Source organism: Aulonocara sp. 'chitande type north' Nkhata Bay, linkage group LG23 (assembly GCF_057382095.1).
Source record: "Aulonocara sp. 'chitande type north' Nkhata Bay isolate Kocher_YH1m ecotype deep benthic linkage group LG23, A_spYH_male_GT1.1, whole genome shotgun sequence".
Classification (NCBI taxonomy): domain Eukaryota; kingdom Metazoa; phylum Chordata; class Actinopteri; order Cichliformes; family Cichlidae; genus Aulonocara; species Aulonocara sp. 'chitande type north' Nkhata Bay.
This window is the reverse complement of record NC_141365.1, coordinates 46,584,499-46,609,677: the sequence shown is the minus strand read 5'-3', so window position 1 is coordinate 46,609,677 and position 25,179 is coordinate 46,584,499. Positions and strand designations below refer to the sequence as shown.

Sequence of the window (25,179 nt, the reverse complement as noted above, 5' to 3'; positions counted from 1 at the left end):
GTAAGTATCTGAGTGATTGGATGAAGCGGTTTGATGACGTAACACGCTATTTTAGTTTAAAATGCTTATAATGTTATGATAAATGGTAGTTTTGTTGTTACTTTTACAATATTATCCATCCTTCAGCTTCAGCGAACATGACAGTTAGCAGTGTAATAATTCCTCTGTGATAAAGAAAAATTTGCTTGTTTTCTTTTTGTGTGGGAGCTCGCACAGTGTTTCAACTTTACAGCCTTTTAATATGAAAGTCCTGTCAGTACACTTCCTTTTTACATCATTTCACACTTGCCCCGTGAAGGGCAACAGTCTGACGTCTGCTTAGCCAGGAAAGCTTCAGCTTGTTTCTTTCCGCACATCTTCCTCTTCACTGTCGGTGGCTCACAGACATGTTAACAAGCATGGACGTATCAAAACTTTGCTTGATTTTGCTGTTACCACTAGCTGTGTCCCATGATGCTGAAGGTAATACAAGGAAACTATTTTCATTATGCATTATTAATATTTTTAAATTTATAACCTCCTTGCTTTTAGTTTAAACTAAACACATTATTATGGGATTAAAAAGATGGTTTAACATTCACAAAATATAGAAACTAAAGTCCTCTCTGACACAGGCTGAATCTTGTATTTACCGTATTTTGCTGTCCCTGTTTACAGAGACTGTTGTGAAGACAGTCAGGAGAGAACACGATGTCACTCGGATTTGCAACAAGGAAAGTCAGACTACTATTGTTTTGATTATCTGTAAGATCAAAAGACAGAGGGACACAGGAGGAGAGTGTCATCTGCTGTATCGACACGGAGAGAACGTTACTCAGGAATGTGACCCCAGGTTCTCAATAACAAAAGAAAATCAGACTGCCTTTCTGGAGCTGACCAGTTTAACACCAGCTGATAGTGGGAACTTCACCTGTGAGTGTACAAACACTGAAGGGACATATATTGTCCATATCAGTGTCACTGTGGAAGGTAAATGCATTTTGGTTTCTTTATCTGACACAGTTATTCAGCACTGTGTCAGCATTGTATTGACCTGCTTATGTGTTTTTTATTCTTGTAATTTGTTCATTTCTTTTCTTCTTATTTTCACTGACAGCAGTTTAAATACTCTCACTGACTCATTTATCAGGTACATCTTTGAACCGAGTTGGACCACCTTCAGCCATCAAACATGTCTTCATTTTTTGTGGCACAACAAGGCGCTAAAAACATTCCTCAAAGATTCTCAAGACATATTGAAATTACATCATCACACAGTTGCTGCAGATTCGTCAGCTGCTCTTACTTGAAGCAAACTTTCCGTTCCACCACATCCCAAAGGTGCTCTGCTGGATTGAGATCTGGTGACTGCGCAGGCCGTACATGATTTGAGCGCCGTGACATGGTGTGGTATCCTGCTGGAAGCAGCCATCAGACGATGGGTATTTTTTGGGCATAAAGACATGAATGTGGTCAGCAACAACCTTCAGGCAGGCTGTGGTGTTTAAATGATGCTCAGTGGTTACTACAGGGTCCAAAGTTTGCAAAGAAAATCCTTCACAGAGCATTACACCACCAGCAGTCTGAACTGTTAGAAATAAACTCATCGGGCAAGGCATCGTTTTTTTAGTCTTCTGTTGTCCAGACTTGCAAACTGTAGCCTCAGCTTGCTGTTGTTAGAGGACAGCAGTGATATCCAGTGTGGTCCGCTCTGCCTCAAGGTTTGATGTGTAAACAGCATTTTTACCCAGAGAATCACAGCTCACTGGATATTTTCTATTTTTCAGACCATTGTCTGTGAACAGAGATGATTGTGTGGGAAAATCCCAGCAGATCAGCAGTTTGTGAAGCACTGGGACCAGTAACATGTGCCATGTTGCTCTGTTTGAGCATTGATTTGCTGACATTTTATTATTTTATTAACCTTTATTTAACCAGGAAGATGAAGCTGACATGTGATTGACAAATGAAATGAACACTGAAATATTTGTGTTACACCCTGAACAGGTATACCTCATAAAGTGGCCAGTGAATGTATATAAGCAGTTGGACCAATTTCAGTTCATAGTAATATTCAGAAAAGATGCAAAAGAAGAAGAAGAAGACAAAAGAAAAGAGCACAGTGACAATATTTAAAGCTCTGTGGTTATAAAACTGGGGTTTCATTACTTCACTCAGAGTTTCAGTAGACGTAAACTGTGTTTGATTTGTGTTTTGATTTCCAGGAAATGAAAGTAAATGATTTTACTGACAAATGCATCTTTTCAATGATTTAGACACAAACGAGGCCCACACTTCAGCAGACAAATCTTTTTCCGTTTATCTGCCCGGTGTTGTGATATGATATAGATGTAGAGAAAGTAAAAGGAAACATCACATTTCAATAAATGAGAATTCGGTGTATGTTAAACATCATGTCTAGAATGAACACTTTTTATCCTTCCAAAAATAATTATCATTATTAAGAGAGAAGATAATATAAATGTAGATGTTCTGACTTGATTTTTCTCTGTTTGAATGTGAATAGTGTTACACTAATGCTGACATCCTTTCTTATCAACATGGCTGCTTAAGGTCAGGAACATCTGGAGTGTCTGTACCTGAAAATCCCAACGGTTTGGTGAGCAATTTATTGCTACGATCTACAGCAGCTAGTTAAAAGTTTGCCAGTAAACATAAAACATGTACATTTATGTTTTAGGATGTTACTTATATAGATAATTACAGATTATTGTTATAATACTATTAGTGCCAACTTCAGTGTCCTTTATTTTGTGAAGAAGCTCTTACAGAAATGAGCAGAAACATTAAATAATCCAGGCAACAGATGGAGAGATTTAAAGATCAATAGAGTGTGTGGGTAGACCGGGTTGAACTTGATTAATACCTAAAATATTTCACTTTTCTAAAGGATGACGATGAGCCAGATCAGCCCTATACAAACCTTCAGCAGCCATCGAGTGATTCCTACCAGACTATCATCTCAGTGAACCATCAACACGACAACAAGACACGCTCAGCAAGAAGCGCAGGAACTGTGGGAGTGGATAATAAAGCTCTATGAAACATTTTAAAGTATATAAAACTTTAGGTGACATACTAATATAATAATATTCATATATTATAATAAACGTCCATCTTTTCACACTGGATAGTTGTTTCCCAGTAATGGAGACCATTCAGTCATAATACTCCAACTCAGGCTCTCAGATTTAATACAATACAAACACAATAAACTGTGGCAAACATGACTCTTTGTATCAGACTAGTTTTGTTTTTTAACAAACATCTCATCATAATTTGAACACAATGTCCATCCAGATAAACAGAGAGATCAGTCTGGCTTAAACAATGTTGGTGGTTCACCTTCTACTGTCCTTCCACTTTTATGCACTTCTATTTTAGACATAGTGAAAGTTTCAGTGTAGACACAAGAGGTGAAATAAGGAGGGTGCAAGTCTTCCTGCTTTCACTATAGTCTACCTCACACTGTCAGCCACAGTTACTTCCTCACCAGCATGACTGCACGGAAACTCTGCTTTCTCCTGCTTCTGCTTGTGGTTTTTAGCAGTGAAGGTAAATATATATAATTAAAAAAGAAAAGCTGTAAAGCCAGGTGTTTAAGAAGAAAGCTTTAGTTAGGTTAGTGAAATAATATATGTGATTGATTTTCCCACAACAACAAATATATAGAAACTATAATCCCGATTTTGTTTCATTTTAACTGGAACAATTTATAGAGACTCTTGTGAAGACAATTGGAAAGAAACCCGATTCCACTCAAATATGCAGCAAAACAACTCTGAATATTACTGTGATGATACTGTGTGAGATCAGCACAGAGAGGAGCCGAGGAGAACAGCGTCGTCTGCTCTATCGTTACGACCGAGGCTTTATTCATGGCTGTGACTCCAGGTTCACACTGATCAAAGAAAATGAGACTGTGTTTCTCCACCTGCTCAACTTAACATCTGAAGACAGTGGGAACTACACCTGTGAGTGTGGATTTCGTGGTGGATTGTATGTTCTCCATCTCAGTGTGACTGTGAGAGGTAAAAACATTTTCTATTTATACCCACACCGCAGATTCAAGGTGGATGTTTGGAACTGCGTTAACACTTTCTTTTCTGTCATACATGGTTTGAGGTCGTCATTCCCGCCTGCAGCGGATTAATGAAAGGTTTCAGTCAGGAGATGAACATCTGGAATGTTTTTAAGCTCTTCTTCTGGCTAATTTGTTTAAAATTTCATTATAAAACTGCTCCAATCACAACTTTGGTGTTATTTCATCAGTGAAATGTTTGAATGATGCAATTGTAACTCTAATGTAATGAAAAGATAAACATGTTTTCCACCTTCATATAACAGGTTAATGCAAATTTCGTGACTTTTCATGTTTTCAAAATGAAGTTTTTTTGTGTGTGTGGCAACATTCAACAGACGATGGAGATTCTTCTGGCATGAAGTTCATGGCTACAGTTCCCATCATTTCTGCTGCTGCTTCACTCATCAGTGTGGCTGTGATAACCTGTGGTTACAGCCTGAGGAGAAATCCTCGCAGGTGAAAACTTTTACTGACGCACTTAAACTCATGAAATGACCCTTTGAAATCACTTGAGCACATTACTGCATACAGCAGCCACTGTGGTGTTCAAAGTATCTCATAGGTTCTTTTCAAACACCACACATTAGTTGTAGACATAGCTAGTCTTGTTTTTGAGGTATTTTTCACCCCATGACCTCTGATGTTTTTATCCTAACAGAGAAAACAGATCAGGTCTAACTAACCAACAGGATCTGAAACTCGCCAGATGTTTGTGAGTTTTCCATAGTTCTGTTTTACACTTAATTGTGCCGAGGCTGCAGTGCATTATGTCTGTTTTTAAGCTGCACTTTAATTAAATGTAAATGACAGTGTAAATTGTTGTTTAGGACAAAGAGGACCGCTACATGAGCCTTCATCGGCAAAACATCGATGTCTACCAAACTATCTCCTCCGGTCGCCTTCATCATGATGCTGAGGCCGCTGCATGTCACAGTCATGTACAATAATAATCAGAGATGGAGTTTTTACCCTGACTACGTGATCTATAAAACTATGATGCTGGACATGCTATCTATAAAAGACACTGACATTTTAACTTGCCAGCATCATGTGTACTGTTAGTTTGTTTTGCACTGAAAAAAGAGAAAAATATTAACGTCCAGTAAAACTTGTAATTATGTTGTGAATGAATTGCCTGAATTCATGGCTTTTAACACCATTTAATTTCTGTTTTTTATCTGGTTTGAACGTTGAAAATCCTGCCACTTGGCTCTGTGGCCTCTGCCACCATTATGGTTTTTGCTATACTGGTCCACTTGATAGTCATATTTGATGATGATTTTACTTTATTTTGAGTCATTAGAATCAGAACGGGGGTCAGGAAAGAAGAAAAAAGATAAGCTGGGGAGAAAGTTAACAGAAGAAGAGGGAAAAATAGAGAAGAAGAGAAATAGATGGAGAGGAAGAGAGAAAAAATACTGAAAATCTATTTCATCATCTGCTGAAAAACACAAGGAAAAACCAACACAGTGGGGAACCCACAGCAACAACCAATAATATGCAGTAAGTAGGCTAGTAAGTAGTAGTAAATAATAGATATTAAATGTTACTGAGCAGTAAATGGGCCCAGAGGGCCGAGACCTGAGGGCACCCCACCCGCAGCACAGGCCCAACAGAGCCAGGGGGCCGGGCCCCACCGAGCAGCCGCCCAGAGTGAGCCACTAAACACAGAGAACCACTAATGCACTGTGGGTGGGGGCACCAGCTACTGGCAGGAAGTGTGGTGGGGGGAAATAATACGTGACTATTTTTATGTGGAGTGGAATTAAACTGCCATAGAATATGCTTGTGGTGGATTTGACTCAACACAAGCGTATTGTCAAAGTGTTCTTTGGCATGCATCGAGGCAGTTTCTCAGATACTGAAGTGACTTGAGCAGAGCCAGTTAAAGCCTACTGTGCTTGAGTGGGCAGCTCAAGTTTCCACGTGGAAGGTTTAGTGAGACAAAGACAGGAAGTTAAAGCTGCTGACTAATAATCTGCAGGTTCCTGATTTGAGTCTCTGTTAAGAGGATGGTGTCTCTGAGATAATTGCTTTTGTGCATCGATAAATAAACAGGGAAATAAATGAATAGAAAAAAGCATCCGAGCGGATGTGCACCGACGGTGTGCCCACTGGTCTTAAAGTGCCTTTGCGCCCCTTACCATTTATGGAGGTCCCATTTGGGCACATTGGCATGGACCTATAGTGTACATGGATATTGCTTTGTATTAGTTCTGGTATATTATACAACACAATAACATGATGCAGTGCTGCTGTGCAACATTTCTGCAAAGAGTGTGGTGCAAGCAAGGAAGATAAGATAACTCTTGCACAGTCATACCTAGTGCAATAATACAACAAAATTGGAAACTGTCCCACCATAACACAATCATTTAGATACAATATTGGACTTTGTTTACATGTAACTGCACAAATAGAATTTAGAAATGTAATTATTGACAAGAGTGAACAACCACTTATAATGTAATCTACAGCTGTGACCAAACAGCTAGATAGAGAATCAGAAGTGTTGTTTTCTACAAAGTTTGCTGTTTCAGTGAGAGTCATATGTCATATCATTTCAAACAGTGGCGATCCAGAAATGTTGTACAAACGAGTAAGACTAACTATAGACTTTAGCCAAAGTTGTTAAGTTAGCTAAAGAGTTGGGATTGTGTGTAAGGCATAAATAAACCTAAAATGCAATGTTTTGGACGTTCTTTGGCACATTTCCCTACTGTAGGGGTCTCTGCAAGCATACGGGGCTCTGAGAGGGAACAAGATGACAACGAGGAATTCTACTGGAAACAGTCGATCATGTCTGTCAAAGCTGAATTCAGGGCAAACTAGGCTAAATTAGTGTTTTTAGCTAACAGCTACAGTAAGCATAAAAGTGACTGTTGGGCTATTATTTGTTAACAGGGGCGATTTTAGCCCATTTTTGGGGTGCTTTGGTTCATTTTTGGGGTGCTTTGGTTCATTTTTGGGGTGCTTTGGTTCATTTTTGGGGTGCTTCAGCACTTACTTACTTTTTTTTGACAATATTTCCTGTTTGTGTGACACACTACTAAAAATATAAAAGGCAGAACTTGGTTGAGAGGTAACATTTTAACAACAAAAGTATCCATAATATTTTTTAATATTTTGTAATAATTTATTTGTAATAATTTATTCTGTTTCAGGAGTGTTTTTATGTATCTGTATTATATTATACAAACACATTAAAAGTGAATCTCTGTCCAAAATATGCACTCAGTTTACTTCTTACTCACTATGAGCATCATTCATTATTCTCCTCCAGTAATTAAGGTTAGGATATGTATTTTTTTTATTCCAATCCATTCTTCTTTGGCAGCATTTAAATAACCTTGATCAGAATTGATGGTTTTGTTACAGACTTTTCAAAAAAGTGTTTTGCTTTTCTTTCACAAATGTGGGATTAAATTGTTAAAAAGTACAAAACAGTGATGTCATGTTTTGTGACGAGGACCCAGGCACAGAGAGACTTGATGGATTTAATAATCTTTTGATTTAATAAAGAAATTTGCAGACTTGCACAGAGATGGTAAAATTATGATGACTGATAAAGGAGACGAAGACAACAGACGATGAGGACAGGGAGGATGCAGGGACCGACAGAGACGGGGAAGAAGTCTCATTGTGACGAGTAAAGTGTATCTTGGCTGGCTGGGCAGCTCTCTGGGTGCTCAGCCCCCCGAAGCTCTGATCCTAGAATCCTCCCTGAATTGTGTTAATACAGTATGTCAACATGAAAGCATAACTGTACAGGGTGGGCCAGTTATATGGATACACCGTAATAACATGGGAATGGTTGGTGATGTTAAAGTCCTGTTTGTGGCACATTAGTATATGTGAGGGGGCAAACTCCTCAAGTTCGGTGGTGACCATGGTGGCCATTTAGAAGTCGGCCATCTGATACCAAATGATACCAAACAAGGCAAAGTAAATAATTTTTAAAAGTAAATGTAGAGGAAACATCAAACGTTGTCACGGCTGGGGCAGCAGTCGTGTGGTGGAGTGAATGAGGACCAAGATGCAGACGGCGGTGGAGATGCGAGTGGAGATTTATTTACAGTGAAAATAACAAAGGTGAGGGAAGAAGCGAACATCAACCTAAACTGGGACAAACTAACAGACAAAGCAGAAAACATGAGGGCAGCAGGGAAACACAGAGATGACACGAAGAAGGAAGAGAGACGTGGAGAAACACCGATGGACACGGAGACTTTTCACCTGTTCCTTTTGTTTGAAGTGGCCGAACTTGGCCACAGTAGGACGTGGTCTCCCGGTCGCAGCCCGCATGGGGCCGATGCGATGCACTCTATCAAAGGTGATGTTCTTCACCGTGTCCTCCAGCAGCTTCAGGTGGGTTTTGATGAAGTTTTTGCACTCTGAGCCTTCTTCATCACAAGATCCTGGAAGCACTGATCAGTGTAATCTTGGAGAGCCTCTAAACTCTCCCCGTTGTTCTCCAGGGTTTTGGAGATGATTTAGACAAATATTGTTAGTTAGAAGACTATTGATAAGTGTATTTGGTAATACTGAAGCTTAAAGGAATTTGTTCAATTCTAAACTACCATTCGCTTTAATTTTCCGCCAAAATCTCCGGCGTCTGACGTCAGTTACAACATGAGTCGCTTACCTCTGACACTCTGAAGTCACATTGAGTTTTCCTCACTGACTGTTTTAGACAGGATTGTGGGAGCAACACAAAAAGCAGCTTCAGCTGGAAACACACAGTTTAGTGGCTTTGCTGCTCGCTTTAAGTCACAATAAACAGGAAACTCGTTGTGTCTCATGTCAGAATCACTCATATACAGGACAGGAAGAGGCGGAGCTTATTTCCTGCAGGGAGAGGTTAGCAGTCTGTGTCTTTCTCATTTCTGACTCCTAAAGAGCTGAAAAACACAGGCTGTTATTGGCTGGCTGACACTGGGATTAATGTCCTTGAAGCCAGCAGTCTTTAATGTCCAGGTTCAGAACGGGCAGGTGAAAAACAGTCCTTTATGTCCTCTGATGTTCAATAAACTGTCCTGATTACTGAGGGAGCAGAGAAAGTGTCTCCATCACTCACCACAGCTGGATGCTCTGAAATCCTGGAATCCAGCTGTGGAGAGGAGCGCCGGCGGCGTGGACGCAGTTTAGTAATCAGGGAACGGGAGACAGGAGGGAAACACAGCTGGGACCAATTACACACACGAGACAGGAAACAGTAACACAGGACTGTCAAAGTAAAACAGGAAATATAACACAGAGTCCAAAGTAAGGAGACGTGGGACACAGTGAAGACACAGAAACAGAAACCAGAACTATAATCACAAAACAAACTCAGAAACATAAAGAGTGAATCAGCTGATTCAGTGTTTGTGACAAAAACATGGATCCTGGTTAATAACTTTTATTTGTTTGTTTCTGTATTATTTTGTGTATCGTTCTTATGAGCTGTTGTTTTGTCAGTGAAATATTATTTCATTGTTTTAAGCTTTTTGTTGACTTTGAAGTGCTTAAGTTGATATTTTTGAACATTTAATTTGTTCGATTATTGTCGAGTCGATAAAACTGTCAAACGCACAGCTGCTTCCAGCACGGCCGGAGGAGAGGTGGCCGAGCAGACGCACAACACACACAGCTCACAGGTTTGCATTTCTAGATATTGCAGATGTTGCAGAAATTGAGAGTAAAGAACTCAGAGATCCAGCGCTGTCTCCTGCCCCTTATTTATACACCACAACACAACGACAGGCGTAACTCACACAAACGGGTAACATGAGGCTCAGATACTTTGGACGTGTTCACATATACTGGACACAGAATGATGAAGATGGAGCTGCAGGAAGGAGGAAAAGAGGAAAAACACAGAAAAGATTCACAGATGTGGTGAAAAAGGACACGACAGCTTCTGTTTGTTAGTTTGGTTTTTCTTTATTTGGTAAAGATTCAGAAATAAAGAGAAGATCACATGTTTGAATATTATATTAACGTTCTGTAATTACAACAAGTTGTAAAATCTTTCCAGAGTGAGACAGAGACTGTGCAGAGACTGTAGAAGGACAGAGCAGCAGCAGAGCAGTCCAGATACACTGATGATCCTCTGTCAGATCCAGAGGGACACACAGGGCTGATGCTGGACTCTACATTGTGTCTGACAGTGGAGCTGTTCTCAGAGCAGTTCACTCTGCAGCACTGACAGTCATCTGCACTTCATTCCTCTGTCAGTCACTGCTGGATGAAGCTCTCCTCTCCACCTCCCAGTAACATGGCCCAGTCAGAGCGTCTCTACACACAAGCTGCTGCTGCTTCAACCTCTCTGGATCATCAGGACACAGCTGCTCCTCTCTCAGCACACACACCGTCCTGTTTACCATCATCACCTCCACCTGCAGAGAGAAGGAGGAAGAGCAGAGGAGATAAACGAGTGTTTCCAGAGACTCTTCATCAGCTGTCAGTCAGTGATGCAGCACATCCAGTATAAAGAGCAGCAGGGACGTCAGTGCTGGGACTGTACTAGGACTCATTGTTGCTTCACTTTTTCTAATCTTTGGATTTTTATTGAAGTTGCTGAAAATGTTTTTCCCTCCTAGTTTGAGTTTGGACTTTCATTCATTAGAAGAACCTTGGTGTGTCCACTCTGAGCTCTGTAGGAACCCCAACAACAAGCCCAACAATCCAGATGGACGGTTCCAGCTGTTAACTGGAGGAATTCCATCCAAACATCTGCTCTCACTAAATTCTTCCTCACCTACAGACTGTGTTCTTCACTGCTTTAAACTTGGAAATCAATGCAGTCATTGGTCTGCGTGCTGCTTTGTTCAGAGAGCTGATTGGCTGTTGACAGTGTTTGATCAGAGCGTGTCAGCCGTTACTATGGTGACCATAAAGGTGAGAAACAGGAAGTGTTTGTGTCCAATCCTGAAGCCTGTCACCGTTCTCCTCTCACAGCTTCACTGAGAAGCTGCAGCTTTACAGGAAACACTGGATCTTTGTTTCATACTGACTGTGTTTAGTACAATACTGCTGACAGCACCACCCACTCACTCCATCACTCTACTTACAGCAGAGTCTCCAGTCTGTAGTCTGGACTCTGCTGAAGATCAGACAGCTGCTTCACATCTGGATCCTTCAGGTTGTTGTAGTACAGCTCCAGCTGTCTCAGATGGGAGGGGTTGGACTTCAGTGCTGCTGCCAGATAATCACAGCTGATCTCTGACAAACCACAGCCCCACAATCTGTATAAAGAATGAAAGATGTAAGTTTATTAGACAAAGTGCTTGAAATCATTCAGTGTTTCATCATCTGTTCAGAGCTGAAGAAGGTTCAGAATGTAGAAGTTTAGAAAATGGAAACTCCAAACAGCTGAAGCCAACAGGAAGCAGCTTCAAACAGGAAACTGTGCAGAGTTTCAGACTATATGTCCTGATGCAGCCAGTTGGATTTTGGAGATTTGAATCTCTGTTCTGTGACTAAGTCCTTGAATCATTTCTTCCAGTTGGTCCAACAAGACAGACTAAGTATTGGACATGTGTTGTGGCTCCATCAGGGGAGCTTCTAAATGTGATGTGATGGCCCCTCTGGGTCTGTCAGGTCACAGCACTGAAGAGAGCTCAAACTGGGCACACAGCTGTTCCAGTCTGGACCAAAGACTCTATACTGGGACTGAGGGACTGCTTTGACTGCACCCACTGGGACTTTTGAAAGGCTCATGTTCTCACTTAGATCATCGATTTCTACTGACATTTCTTTCTGGGAAAAATGGGGATTACTTTGGAAACAGGAAGTATTTTCCCCAATAAGCAGCCCTGGATTAGTAAATCACTCCAACATGTTCTCAGGCAGAAGAAGCTGTCTTGTTATGAGGGAGAGAAGAAAAAGATTGAGGCACAGAAACCTGTTGAAAGAGAGCTAAAGCAGCTAAAATCAGGTGTAAAAGTAAAGCAGAGGATGAGCTGAATAAAGGACACTCAAGGCTGGCTTGGAAAGGAATGAAGTCCATGGTGGGGATGCAGAACAAGGAGCAAAGATGAATGTGATGCTGAATCAGCAGAAGACTTGGACTCATTTGATTCCAGCTTTGATATCATTGATTTCAATGAAGAGCTTTGTGATTGTAGCAAAGGGCTGGTAGCTCTGAGAGTCCCACTGATGAGGTGTTTGTGTGGAAATCTCTTAGTGGGACCAAAGAGAGAAAAAGCCCTGGTCCTGATGCTGTGGGAGGGAAATGATTGAAGTGTGCTGTGAGGAAGTGACTGGGAGATTTTCACACATTTTCCAGTCCTCCTTGGAACAACAGGAAGTTCCCAGCATATGGAAACAAAGGTTAAGTGTCCTATGGCACTCAGTGATGATGGTGCTGTGGCCCCACCACCTCCACCTCTTTGTAAAGGAACTAACTGTAATCTGAAGCTTCAAATGGAACTAAGACTTCCTCCACTAGGTGGCAGTGTCTGATGAGAAAGTGTTAGTGGAGCTGGCCTGGAGTCAGAAACAGGAAGATGCAGGATTTGGGCTGAAATGGGCAAAAGTGGTTAGCACTAGTGCCTTAGAGCAAGAAGGTTGTAGGTTGAAGCTTGTTGGTCAGCTGGGCCTTTCTGTGGAGGTTGGATGTTCTCCCACAGTCCAATGAAATGCTGCTTAGGTTCATTGGTGCTTCTACATTGGCTGTAGGTGTGGATGTGAGGGAGTGCTTCTCTGTCGCTCTCTGTTGGCCCTGTGATGGACTGCTCACCTGTGCAGGTGGACCACGCCTCTTGCCCTATGACAGCTAGGGCACAGGCTGCAGCCCTGTGAGCCTAAGCTGAATAAACAGTTAGCAAAAATGATCCATAGATGGCCTGAAATCCCCCAGTTAGCAGTTTGGTAGATAGCTATGACATGCTAATCCCATCCAGCAGCTGTATTCTACCTGTAAGCTGATCCCTGCTGAGCCAAAGCACTTTTTCATATACAAATTACAACCTTTAATAGAAACCTATTGGTCAGCATCTTATTAGCCTGCTGTTAGCTTCATTCCACAGAAAACTGAGAGAAACTAACAGAGTTGATAAAGAATAAAGAGAAATGTGCTGATTTAAAGCCTTTGAAGTGCTTCAGATGATCTCTGTCCACTTCTGTCCACTCATTCATTCATGTAAGCTTTCTAATGCAGCTTTGATCTTCACAGTCTGCTTGATGAAACTCATTCTAACCCTGAATGTCAGAGTGTTTCTCCTTCTCTTTCCCATCATTCATGCTGGCAGTGGAGGAGATTTGGATGTTGGACTGTGTTTTGGATGATGTGTGTATGTTTGTGTTGGACTGCTGTCTGTAAAGCAAACGCACATTTTGCTTTGGATTTCAGTGTCACACAGACTTTAAGGTGCAATGAAGAGTTTGAGAGTTTCACAGTGAATTTTCCAGTGGAGGATTTTTCTTCTTCATTGAAGGTTTGAAATGTGAACATTGTTCTGCTGCAGTCAATGGACTAAACCAGAGAAGAAGAAAACAGACTTTACCATGAAGATCCTCAGTGTGGATCAGTATAATATCAGCCTGATGTCTGCAGTTTAGTGTCAGCACAACTTTCACATCATATTCATCTCAGCACAACTAAAACATGCTGACTGACCCCAGAGTTTCAAGTTTACATCCTGGACTCTCCAGGAAACCACACAGATGCTTCACTCCTGGATCCTGCAGGTTGTTGTTCTTAGTCGAAGACAAGAAGTCATTACTCAGGTCCAGCTCTCTCAGATGGGAGGGGTTGGACTTCAGTGCTGCTGCCAGATAATCACAGCTGATCTCTGACAAACCACAGTTCCTCAATCTGTATAAAGAATGAAAGATGTAAGTTTATTAGACAAAGTGCTTGAAATCATTCAGTGTTTCATCATCTGTTCAGAGCTGAAGAAGGTTCAGAATGTAGAAGTTTAGAAAATGGAAACTCCAAACAGCTGAAGCCAACAGGAAGCAGCTTCAAACAAACACAACAAGAGAAAAAACTCTGAATGTTTCACATTAAAGTCGTACATTTCTCATGAAAACAGGACAAAGACTTGAAAAAGTCGTGTTTTTCCTTCCAGGAACCACATGGCTTCACTTTTAAAGGTGAAGTGTGACAGAAATGGACATATTTGAAGTCCAACACCTTTTTCCAGTCACATTATTAAAGCAGACAAACTACAAGCTCATTTTCATTCCAACAAGTCATCTTCTGACCTGGACTAACAACACTGGTCTCTGTCTGTGTAGGTTCTCAGACATCCAGGTCATCGTAGTCAAAGGAGCTTGCAAAGAAAAGCGTCTGGACTTCTTTAAGTTACTTGAAGACGTTTCACCTCTCATCCGAGAAGCTTCTTCAGTTCTAAGGTCAAATGGTGGAGAGTCCCAGATATAAACCTAGTGGGAGTAACCCCCCGCAGAGGGACAAAAGGACCCCCTGATGATCCTCTAATCGCCTGAGCCAAGGTGTGAAACTGGGTGTGGGTCCCAATCAGCCAGAGTTTCGGGTGGGTTCATTGTGAAACCTGGCCCCACCTTATCATGCGAATTCCTGAGGTCAGATGGCCCAGGATGTGAGTGGGCGTTAAGGCGTCTGGGAAGGGATCTCAAAACTGGATTATAGATGGCAGAGAGTTGGTGTCGTAAACCCCCCGCCTCTGTTCAAAGATGGTCGCTCACAGTGGACATAGATGGCTTCTTTCACTCGTCTTTCAAACCATCTGTCCTCTCTGTCCAAAATGTGAACATTGGCATCCTCGAAAGAGTGTCCTTTATCCTTAAGTCGCAGATGGACTGCTGAGTCTTGTCCTGTGGAGGTGGCTCTTCTGTGTTGTGCCCTGCGCTTGTGAAGTGGCTGTTTGGTCTCTCCAATGTAGAGGTCTGGGCATTCCTCGCTGCACTGTACAGCATACACCACATTGTTAAGCTTGTGTTTAGGAACACTGGTCTCTATGTGCAGCTGGCTGTGAGACCAGTGCTCAGGGAGCGTCTACAAAGTGCAACACTGAAAGAACATCACACACTCATTTGCTTGCAGCACTTTCACACAAACATCTACTGTCATTATTGTCACCAAACTCTGTGGATCCTTTATTGCAAATTCAAATGGGATCAAATGGTCAGACAAAAGAGGGTTATGAGGAAATATGATGAAATGTTGTGTATTAGCAGCAAGTTATTGAATCATTTTCCTCAGAAACCAAACAAAATGATTGACAAACATGTTTTTACAAACTCAGTGTTGGACTTGGATCAGCAGGATAAGCTGATGTTTAAAGGCATTTGAGTCTCGCTGTATGAGAGTCCAGTTCTTACTCAATATTTATGGATGATGTTCTTTCAGTGTTGCACTTTGTCGACGCTCCCTGAGCCTCACAGCCAGCTGCACATGGACCAGCTGACATTACCCAGCATTAGAGGCGGCTGTAAAAAAATTCATGTTCCCATTTAAATGGTTTTAATTTGAATAAAACGATGTTGATTCATTCAATCCTGAATCGATGTTTCATATAAATGTATTTTGCCAGAATCTCAGGTTAAAGCTCACAAACTATTTCAACAAGCAGCAAACAGATAAAACAGTAAATGAGAGCAGCTAAACACACAAAGATGGAAACACAGAGCGTGGATCGTTCACTCGACGGCACGTACACGGACACGCCGTCGGGGCTGAAAGTGGACAGCTCACAGATCCTGAAGCTGCAGGTTTCATCTGTCTCCAACCAAAACTGAGTGAAGCAGCAGCAAAAGAAGATCCAAACTCTGCTTCACGTTTGATCAATATGCTCATGAATTCTCTCTGACTTTGGCTGTTCCTGCCTGCACAGCTCTCTCTCTCTCAGTGTACTCCAAGAACAGCTTCAAACATCTGTTTCTGCATCATTCACTGTTTATTAGCCACCAGTCTGCTGTTGTGTTCAGTGCTGTCGGCCTCTGACAGTAAAGCCTCATTTCTGCTGTTCCATGGAAACTTTTTAAAATGATGACAGATTACAAACTCTCAGCTGTGTCTGTAATCAAACCTCTGTAACTTTGCTTCACTTCAGCAGCATCAGCTCATGTTCACATGTTGCTTCATGGTTTGCTTCAGTTTTTGATCGACTGCAGAATATTTTGAAGGTTATCTGCTATAAAAAGCCAGAAGAGGAAAATCTGCTTCATGTGTTTCTGTTTGATCCTCAGTGACTTTGACACAAAGGCCTCTGCTGTGATGATCACACCTCTGATCAAGTCTCACAGTGTCACAACTGATAAATGATCAGAGTTAGAATATTTCTGACTGTCTGCTGTGTGCCGTGACCTTTGACCTGCTAAAGACAGTCAGCTGTGGATTATTCATTGTTGTGTCTGATACTTAGAACTGTGAGGAAGAAGCTACACAGTTAATCAGGGTCCCCTCTCTCTGAATCAGGAAAGGTGGGCAGGCCGCGTGTGGGCCGCGGGCCATACGTTGAGTATCACTGTTTGAAATGTGAACATTGTTCTGCTGCAGTCAATGGACTAAACCAGAGAAGAAGAAAACAGACTTTACCATGAAGATCCTCAGTGTGGATCAGTATAATATCAGCCTGATGTCTGCAGTTTAGTGTCAGCACAACTTTCACATCATATTCATCTCAGCACAACTAAAACATGCTGACTGACCTCAGAGTTTCAAGTTTACATCCTGGACTCTCCAGGAAACCACACAGATGCTTCACTCCTGGATCCTGCAGCTTGTTGTTGTCGCTCAGGTCCAGCTCTCTCAGATGGGAGGGGTTGGACTTCAGTGCTGCTGCCAGATAATCACAGCTGATCTCTGACAAACCACAGCTCCTCAATCTGTATAAAGAATGAAAGATGTAAGTTTATTAGACAAAGTGCTTGAAATCATTCAGTGTTTCATCATCTGTTCAGAGCTGAAGAAGGTTCAGAATGTAGAAGTTTAGAAAATGGAAACTCCAAACAGCTGAAGCCAACAGGAAGCAGCTTCAAACAAACACAACAAGAGAAAAAACTCTGAATGTTTCACATTAAAGTCGTACATTTCTCATAAAAACAGGACAAAGACTTGAAAAAGTCGTGTTTTTCCTTCCAGGAACCACATGGCTTCACTTTTAAAGGTGAAGTGTGACAGAAATGGACATATTTGAAGTCCAACACCTTTTTCCAGTCACATTATTAAAGCAGACAAACTACAAGCTCATTTTCATTCCAACAAGTCATCTTCTGACCTGGACTAACAACACTGGTCTCTATGTGCAGCTGGCTGTGAGACCAGTGCTCAGGGAGCGTCTACAAAGTGCAACACTGAAAGAACATCACACACTCATTTGCTTCCAGCACTTTCACACAAACATCTACTGTCATTATTGTCACCAAACTCTGTGGATCCTTTATTGCAAATTCAAATGGGATCAAATGGTCAGACAAAAGAGGCTTATGAGGAAATATGATGAAATGTTGTGTATTAGCAGCAAGTTATTGAATCTTTTTCCTCAGAAACCAAACAAAATGATTGACAAACATGTTTTTACAAACTCAGTGTTGGACTTGGATCAGCAGGATAAGCTGATGTTTAAAGGCATTTGAGTCTCGCTGTATGAGAGTCCAGTTCTTACTCAATATTTATGGATGATGTTCTTTCAGTGTTGCACTTTGTAGACGCTCCCTGAGCCTCACAGCCAGCTGCACATGGACCAGCTGACATTACCCAGCATTAGAGGCGGCTGTAAAAAATTCATGTTCCCATTTAAATGGTTTTAATTTGAATAAAACGATGTTGATTCATTCAATCCTGAATCGATGTTTAATATAAATGTATTTTGCCAGAATCTCAGGTTAAAGCTCACAAACTATTTCAACAAGCAGCAAACAGCTAAAACAGTAAATGAGAGCAGCTAAACACACAAAGATGGAAACACAGAGCGTGGATCGTTCACTCGACGGCACGTACACGGACACGCCGTCGGGGCTGAAAGTGGACAGCTCACAGATCCTGAAGCTGCAGGTTTCATCTGTCTCCAACCAAAACTGAGTGAAGCAGCAGCAAAAGAAGATCCAAACTCTGCTTCACGTTTGATCAATATGCTCATGAATTCTCTCTGACTTTGGCTGTTCCTGCCTGCACAGCTCTCTCTCTCTCAGTGTACTCCAAGAACAGCTTCAAACATCTGTTTCTGCATCATTCACTGTTTATTAGCCACCAGTCTGCTGTTGTGTTCAGTGCTGTCGGCCTCTGACAGTAAAGCCTCATTTCTGCTGTTCCATGGAAACTTTTTAAAATGATGACAGATTACAAACTCTCAGCTGTGTCTGTAATCAAACCTCTGTAACTTTGCTTCACTTCAGCAGCATCAGCTCATGTTCACATGTTGCTTCATGGTTTGCTTCAGTTTTTGATCGACTGCAGAATATTTTGAAGGTTATCTGCTATAAAAAGCCAGAAGAGGAAAATCTGCTTCATGTGTTTCTGTTTGATCCTCAGTGACTTTGACACAAAGGCCTCTGCTGTGATGATCACACCTCTGATCAAGTCTCACAGTGTCACAACTGATAAATGATCAGAGTTAGAATATTTCTGACTGTCTGCTGTGTGCCGTGACCTTTGACCTGCTAAAGACAGTCAGCTGTGGATTATTCATTGTTGTGTCTGATACTTAGAACTGTGAGGAAGAAGCTACACAGTTAATCAGGGTCCCCTCTCTCTGAATCAGGAAAGGTGGGCAGGCCGCGTGTGGGCCGCGGGCCATACGTTGAGTATCACTGTTTGAAATGTGAACATTGTTCTGCTGCAGTCAATGGACTAAACCAGAGAAGAAGAAAACAGACTTTACCATGAAGATCCTCAGTGTGGATCAGTATAATATCAGCCTGATGTCTGCAGTTTAGTGTCAGCACAACTTTCACATCATATTCATCTCAGCACAACTAAAACATGCTGACTGACCCCAGAGTTTCAAGTTTACATCCTGGACTCTCCAGGAAACCACACAGATGCTTCACTCCTGGATCCTGCAGGTTGTTTCCCCACAGGTCCAGCTCTCTCAGATGGGAGGGGTTGGACTTCAGTGCTGCTGCCAGATAATCACAGCTGATCTCTGACAAACCACAGCTCCACAATCTGTATAAAGAATGAAAGATGTACGTTTATTAGACAAAGAGCTTGAAATCATTCAGTGTTTCATCATCTGTTCAGAGCTGAAGAAGGTTCAGAATGTAGAAGTTTAGAAAATGGAAACTCCAAACAGCTGAAGCCAACAGGAAGCAGCTTCAAACAAACACAACAAGAGAAAAAACTCTGAATGTTTCACATTAAAGTCGAACATTTCTCATAAAAACAGGACAAAGACTTGAAAAAGTCGTGTTTTTCCTTCCAGGAACCACATGGCTTCACTTTTAAAGGTGAAGTGTGACAGAAATGGACATATTTGAAGTCCAACACCTTTTTCCAGTCACATTATTAAAGCAGACAAACTACAAGCTCATTTTCATTCCAACAAGTCATCTTCTGACCTGGACTAACAACACTGGTCTCTATGTGCAGCTGGCTGTGAGACCAGTGCTCAGGGAGCGTCTACAAAGTGCAACACTGAAAGAACATCACACACTCATTTGCTTCCAGCACTTTCACACAAACATCTACTGTCATCATTGTCACCAAACTCTGTGGATCCTTTATTGCAAATTCAAATGGGATCAAATGGTCAGACAAAAGAGGGTTATGAGGAAATATGATGAAATGTTGTGTATTAGCAGCAACTTATTGAATCATTTTCCTCAGAAACCAAACAAAATGATTGACAAACATGTTTTTACAAACTCAGTGTTGGACTTGGATCAGCAGGATAAGCTGATGTTTAAAGGCATTTGAGTCTCGCTGTATGAGAGTCCAGTTCTTACTCAATATTTATGGATGATGTTCTTTCAGTGTTGCACTTTGTCGACGCTCCCTGAGCCTCACAGCCAGCTGCACATGGACCAGCTGACATTACCCAGCATTAGAGGCGGCTGTAAAAAATTCATGTTCCCATTTAAATGGTTTTAATTTGAATAAAACGATGTTGATTCATTCAATCCTGAATCGATGTTTAATATAAATGTATTTTGCCAGAATCTCAGGTTAAAGCTCACAAACTATTTCAACAAGCAGCAAACAGCTAAAACAGTAAATGAGAGCAGCTAAACACACAAAGATGGAAACACAGAGCGTGGATCGTTCACTCGACGGCACGTACACGGACACGCCGTCGGGGCTGAAAGTGGACAGCTCACAGATCCTGAAGCTGCAGGTTTCATCTGTCTCCAACCAAAACTGAGTGAAGCAGCAGCAAAAGAAGATCCAAACTCTGCTTCACGTTTGATCAATATGCTCATGAATTCTCTCTGACTTTGGCTGTTCCTGCCTGCACAGCTCTCTCTCTCTCAGTGTACTCCAAGAACAGCTTCAAACATCTGTTTCTGCATCATTCACTGTTTATTAGCCACCAGTCTGCTGTTGTGTTCAGTGCTGTCGGCCTCTGACAGTAAAGCCTCATTTCTGCTGTTCCATGGAAACTTTTTAAAATGATGACAGATTACAAACTCTCAGCTGTGTCTGTAATCAAACCTCTGTAACTTTGCTTCACTTCAGCAGCATCAGCTCATGTTCACATGTTGCTTCATGGTTTGCTTCAGTTTTTGATCGACTGCAGAATATTTTGAAGGTTATCTGCTATAAAAAGCCAGAAGAGGAAAATCTGCTTCATGTGTTTCTGTTTGATCCTCAGTGACTTTGACACAAAGGCCTCTGCTGTGATGATCACACCTCTGATCAAGTCTCACAGTGTCACAACTGATAAATGATCAGAGTTAGAATATTTCTGACTGTCTGCTGTGTGCCGTGACCTTTGACCTGCTAAAGACAGTCAGCTGTGGATTATTCATTGTTGTGTCTGATACTTAGAACTGTGAGGAAGAAGCTACACAGTTAATCAGGGTCCCCTCTCTCTGAATCAGGAAAGGTGGGCAGGCCGCGTGTGGGCCGCGGGCCATACGTTGAGTATCACTGTTTGAAATGTGAACATTGTTCTGCTGCAGTCAATGGACTAAACCAGAGAAGAAGAAAACAGACTTTACCATGAAGATCCTCAGTGTGGATCAGTATAATATCAGCCTGATGTCTGCAGTTTAGTGTCAGCACAACTTTCACATCATATTCATCTCAGCACAACTAAAACATGCTGACTGACCTCAGAGTTTCAAGTTTACATCCTGGACTCTCCAGGAAACCACACAGATGCTTCACTCCTGGATCCTGCAGGTTGTTGTTGTTCTTAGTCGAAGACCAGGAGGAGTCATTACCCAGGTCCAGCTCTCTCAGATGGGAGGGGTTGGACTTCAGTGCTGCTGCCAGATAATCACAGCTGATCTCTGACAAACCACAGCTCCTCAATCTGTATAAAGAATGAAAGATGTAAGTTTATTAGACAAAGTGCTTGAAATCATTCAGTGTTTCATCATCTGTTCAGAGCTGAAGAAGGTTCAGAATGTAGAAGTTTAGAAAATGGAAACTCCAAACAGCTGAAGCCAACAGGAAGCAGCTTCAAACAAACACAACAAGAGAAAAAACTGAATGTTTCACATTAAAGTCGTACATTTCTCATAAAAACAGGACAAAGACTTGAAAAAGTCGTGTTTTTCCTTCCAGGAACCACATGGCTTCACTTTTAAAGGTGAAGTGTGACAGAAATGGACATATTTGAAGTCCAACACCTTTTTCCAGTCACATTATTAAAGCAGACAAACTGATGATGACATCTCTGGGGTCTGATTGATAGAAAAAAAATGTCTTTGAGACCTTTTGTAACTGACAAACTCCTCATCTGCTAACAACACTGAGTTGAATCTCCATGGCTGATAGTTGGAGCAGGCATCAGGAATACACATTGAAAAAACAAGAGGAGAAATCACCAGAGTCTTATAATCACATTCTGTAACTAAAGGGAGACGTTTTTCTATACAAATATATGTTTTATGGACATTAGAAAAAAAAGAGTATTGACGTGAAGCAGGATTATGAAATCTCCATACATCAGCCAGCCCATAATTATCAAGAAAGCTCTGAATGACGCATGCTGAGTTTGGACTAAGTGTACTTTTGTGTGAACTGTGGTCCATAGCAGATAATGAGCAGTTTAGGTCTCCCTCAAAGATGATATTGTGTGATGACATATTGGGGAGCCGCGCAAAGACATTAGTGAAAAATCTGTGATCGTCCCAATTAGAGGCGTAGATATTTGCTAAGATCAAAGGAAAACCATAAACTATATTTTCTGCACTTAAAATCCTGTAATTTTCTCATAAATCGACAGTGCGCCTTATGTATGAATTCTGGTTGTGCTTACTGACCTCGAACCGATTTTATGTGCTACACGGCGCTCAGAAACCTTTCAAAAGATGTTTTGGTACGACTTTGCTCAGCTACGAGGCCGCACCGCTTGATGGATTGTTGGAGCATTACAGCTACGAGGAGCCTCGCGGAGTGATACGTACTCTGCTTCAACGTAATATTACTGTATTGAGTGTGTATAAGGACCATAAATGGCACCTGTAAGAGACACGGTTACAAAGAGGGTTTCAAACTCCAGGCTGTCAGTCACGCAGTAGAACCTGGGAACAGAGCAGCTGCTTGTTATTATGCTCAGCGTCTGTTTACATTTTGACTGCACGATTGTGAGCTTTTTGTTATGCACAAACACAACATTGTTTTCTTTTATTTATGGAGCATTATTATTTAATAAATGCTGATCATTTATTTCTGAGTAATTGTTTCATGTACATCTACGCTGTATGTTAATAAATGTGCCTGTGTGAGATTTGGGACACAGCTTTGACTAAGAACTCTCTTTTTGTTCGTACTTTCTGGCTTTAAAAATATCGAGATATATATCGTATATCGCCATCCAGCTAAAGAATATCGAGATATGAACTTTGGGTCATATCGCCCAGTCGTAATATTGCAATAGGTTGTCCGTTAAACTCAAGCGGGGCTTGGGCCCTGGCACGGCGTAGCCACACAATCCTGGTAGTAGTGACGCTCAGCTATGACGGCGTGCGGGTTACCAGCTGGCTTTCTCAGGATAGGGCTCCTGTGTGAGCGGTCGACAATAACGTCTTTATCCATACCCAGCACTTCACGTAGTAGCACGGATACGGCCGTGGAGGAGCTCGAGTCCAGGCCCTCTGGGATCCCTATGATGTGGATGTTAGCTCTCCGCTTCCTGCCTTCATCACATTTATCCTTCAGGTCAGACAGCTCCTCCTTCATACTCTCTACTGTAGACTGCAGGGTGGTCACCTCATCGCTCCACATTGACAGCCCATCCTCAGCTTCTTTCACTCTAACCTTTACTCCATCAACTTCGCCGCACGTCGCCGCCATGCTGTTAGCGATCTCATTTCTCAGTCCTTGCACGTCAGCCCTTATATTGTCAAAATCTTCTTTCAATGCATTTCTGACTTCTTCTTTTAACAGCGTACTAATGTCCTCTTTAATGGATTGAAGAAGCTCCAGTTTTAGAGCAGTAGGATCCACATCACGCGCGTCTGTTGAGTCTGCTCTTCAGCGGCCGTAGAGCTGGACGCTGCCCTTTGGCCATCATCGATACTCTCGCCCGAGATCGCACCGGGGCTAAAATATTCACCTGCTCAGCTGTTTTTGATCAGTTTGAGCCTGTGTGGTTTGATCAGGTGGAGGAACGATGTGATGCTATAGAGACATCATCTTGTCCAAATGAAGTTGTTCCAACACGTGTTTAAAAAGATTTTAAAGGTTGTTGGTTCCGACATCTTAGCGATTTTTAACAGCAGTCTTAGTTCAGGTGTTGTACAGCCTGTTTTAAACATGCTGTTGTACAGCCTGTACTAAAAACCTGATCTGGATCCTCTGTCCGCTCAAACTTCAGGCCTATTTCAAAGCTTCCCTTCCTGTCGAAGATTTTGTAAAAGATTATATTTGTTCAGCTGCAATCTGTTGTAAAGGTTTCAGTCTGGTTTTAAAGCTCTTCACAGCACTGAAACTGCACTTTGGAAAGTTCTTAATGATCTTTTATCAGCCACTGATCAGGAGACTCAGCTGTGCTTTTGGATCTGACCGCTGCCTTGACCACAGCATCTTGACCTCACCATTGGAGCATGGCGGCATCAAGGGCGCTCTATTAGACTGGTTCAGCTCTTTTATTAAATCGCATTATTACATTTGGGGCTTATATTTGACGGCAATTTGAAAAACAGCTGAGCTCAGTTGTACAGCGGTCTTTCTTCAAACTGAGGCTTTTATCTAAGGTGAGATCATTTCTATCTTTTAAAAACCTTGAACGGGCGATCCACGTTTTCATGACGTCCCAGCTGGATTATTGTAACTCCTTATATGTTGGAGTTAGTGGGACCTGCCTGGCAAGACTGCAGCTGGTCCAGAAAGCTGCAGCTCGTCTTCTGACACAAGCTCAAAGACATTTATCGTCCCAACAACCACATATACGCTGGTCCCTCGCTGTAACACAGTTCACCTTTGGCGGCCTCGCTGTTTCGCTGATCTTTTTTGTGCAATTTTGCATGTTTTTGTTTTTTACAGCGCATTGTGTTCTGCGTCCTGATTGGCTGTAGACCATTGTCAGCCAATCTCGTGCCGTGTCTCCTGTACAGTACAGAATGTGTTCAAATTTACAGCAGTGTGACTCTGCAGTGCTGCACTGTATGTTTGTACGTTTTGTCCCAACAAACAACAATGATGACGAGACGTTTTGCACCTGTGGTAGCAGCCAAAGGCAGAGGAAGATGCTGACCATCATAGTTTCAACAAGGAGGCAAAAAGGTTGTAACTGTCCACAACAAGAACATCGTAAGGATGGAGTCAGCTTTGGCTTTGTGGCTCAGTGACCGCAGGAAAAAGAACATCGTGCTGGACACCAACATTATCTGCAGAAAAACTCAAAAGCTTTATGAAACTTTACCTGACAGCGAGGAGCCCAGGCCATGGACGAGTGCTCCTCACACAGAAGCTCATTTAATGCCAGCAAAGGCTGATTTGACACATTTCAGAAACACTTTGCTTTCACTCTTTAATAATGAACTTATTTTTCTATGAAGGTTTGAACTTT

The 25,179-nt window shown here is 41.8% G+C and overlaps 2 protein-coding genes across 2 annotated transcripts in view; both read right to left on the bottom strand.

Annotated features, from left to right (window-relative positions):
* LOC147302806 (protein NLRC3-like) overlaps nt 1-25,179 on the bottom strand; it is a 341,154-nt gene that overhangs the window by 286,685 nt on the left and 29,290 nt on the right. The window lies entirely within an intron of this gene.
* Nucleotides 1-25,179, bottom strand: part of LOC147302807 (NACHT, LRR and PYD domains-containing protein 12-like) — a 291,268-nt gene that overhangs the window by 240,358 nt on the left and 25,731 nt on the right. Inside the window, exon 5 of the mRNA XM_086282123.1 lies at nt 16,706-16,882. Coding sequence (XP_086138249.1) covers nt 16,706-16,882 — 177 coding nt within the window. The remainder of the gene's footprint in view (nt 1-16,705; nt 16,883-25,179) is intronic.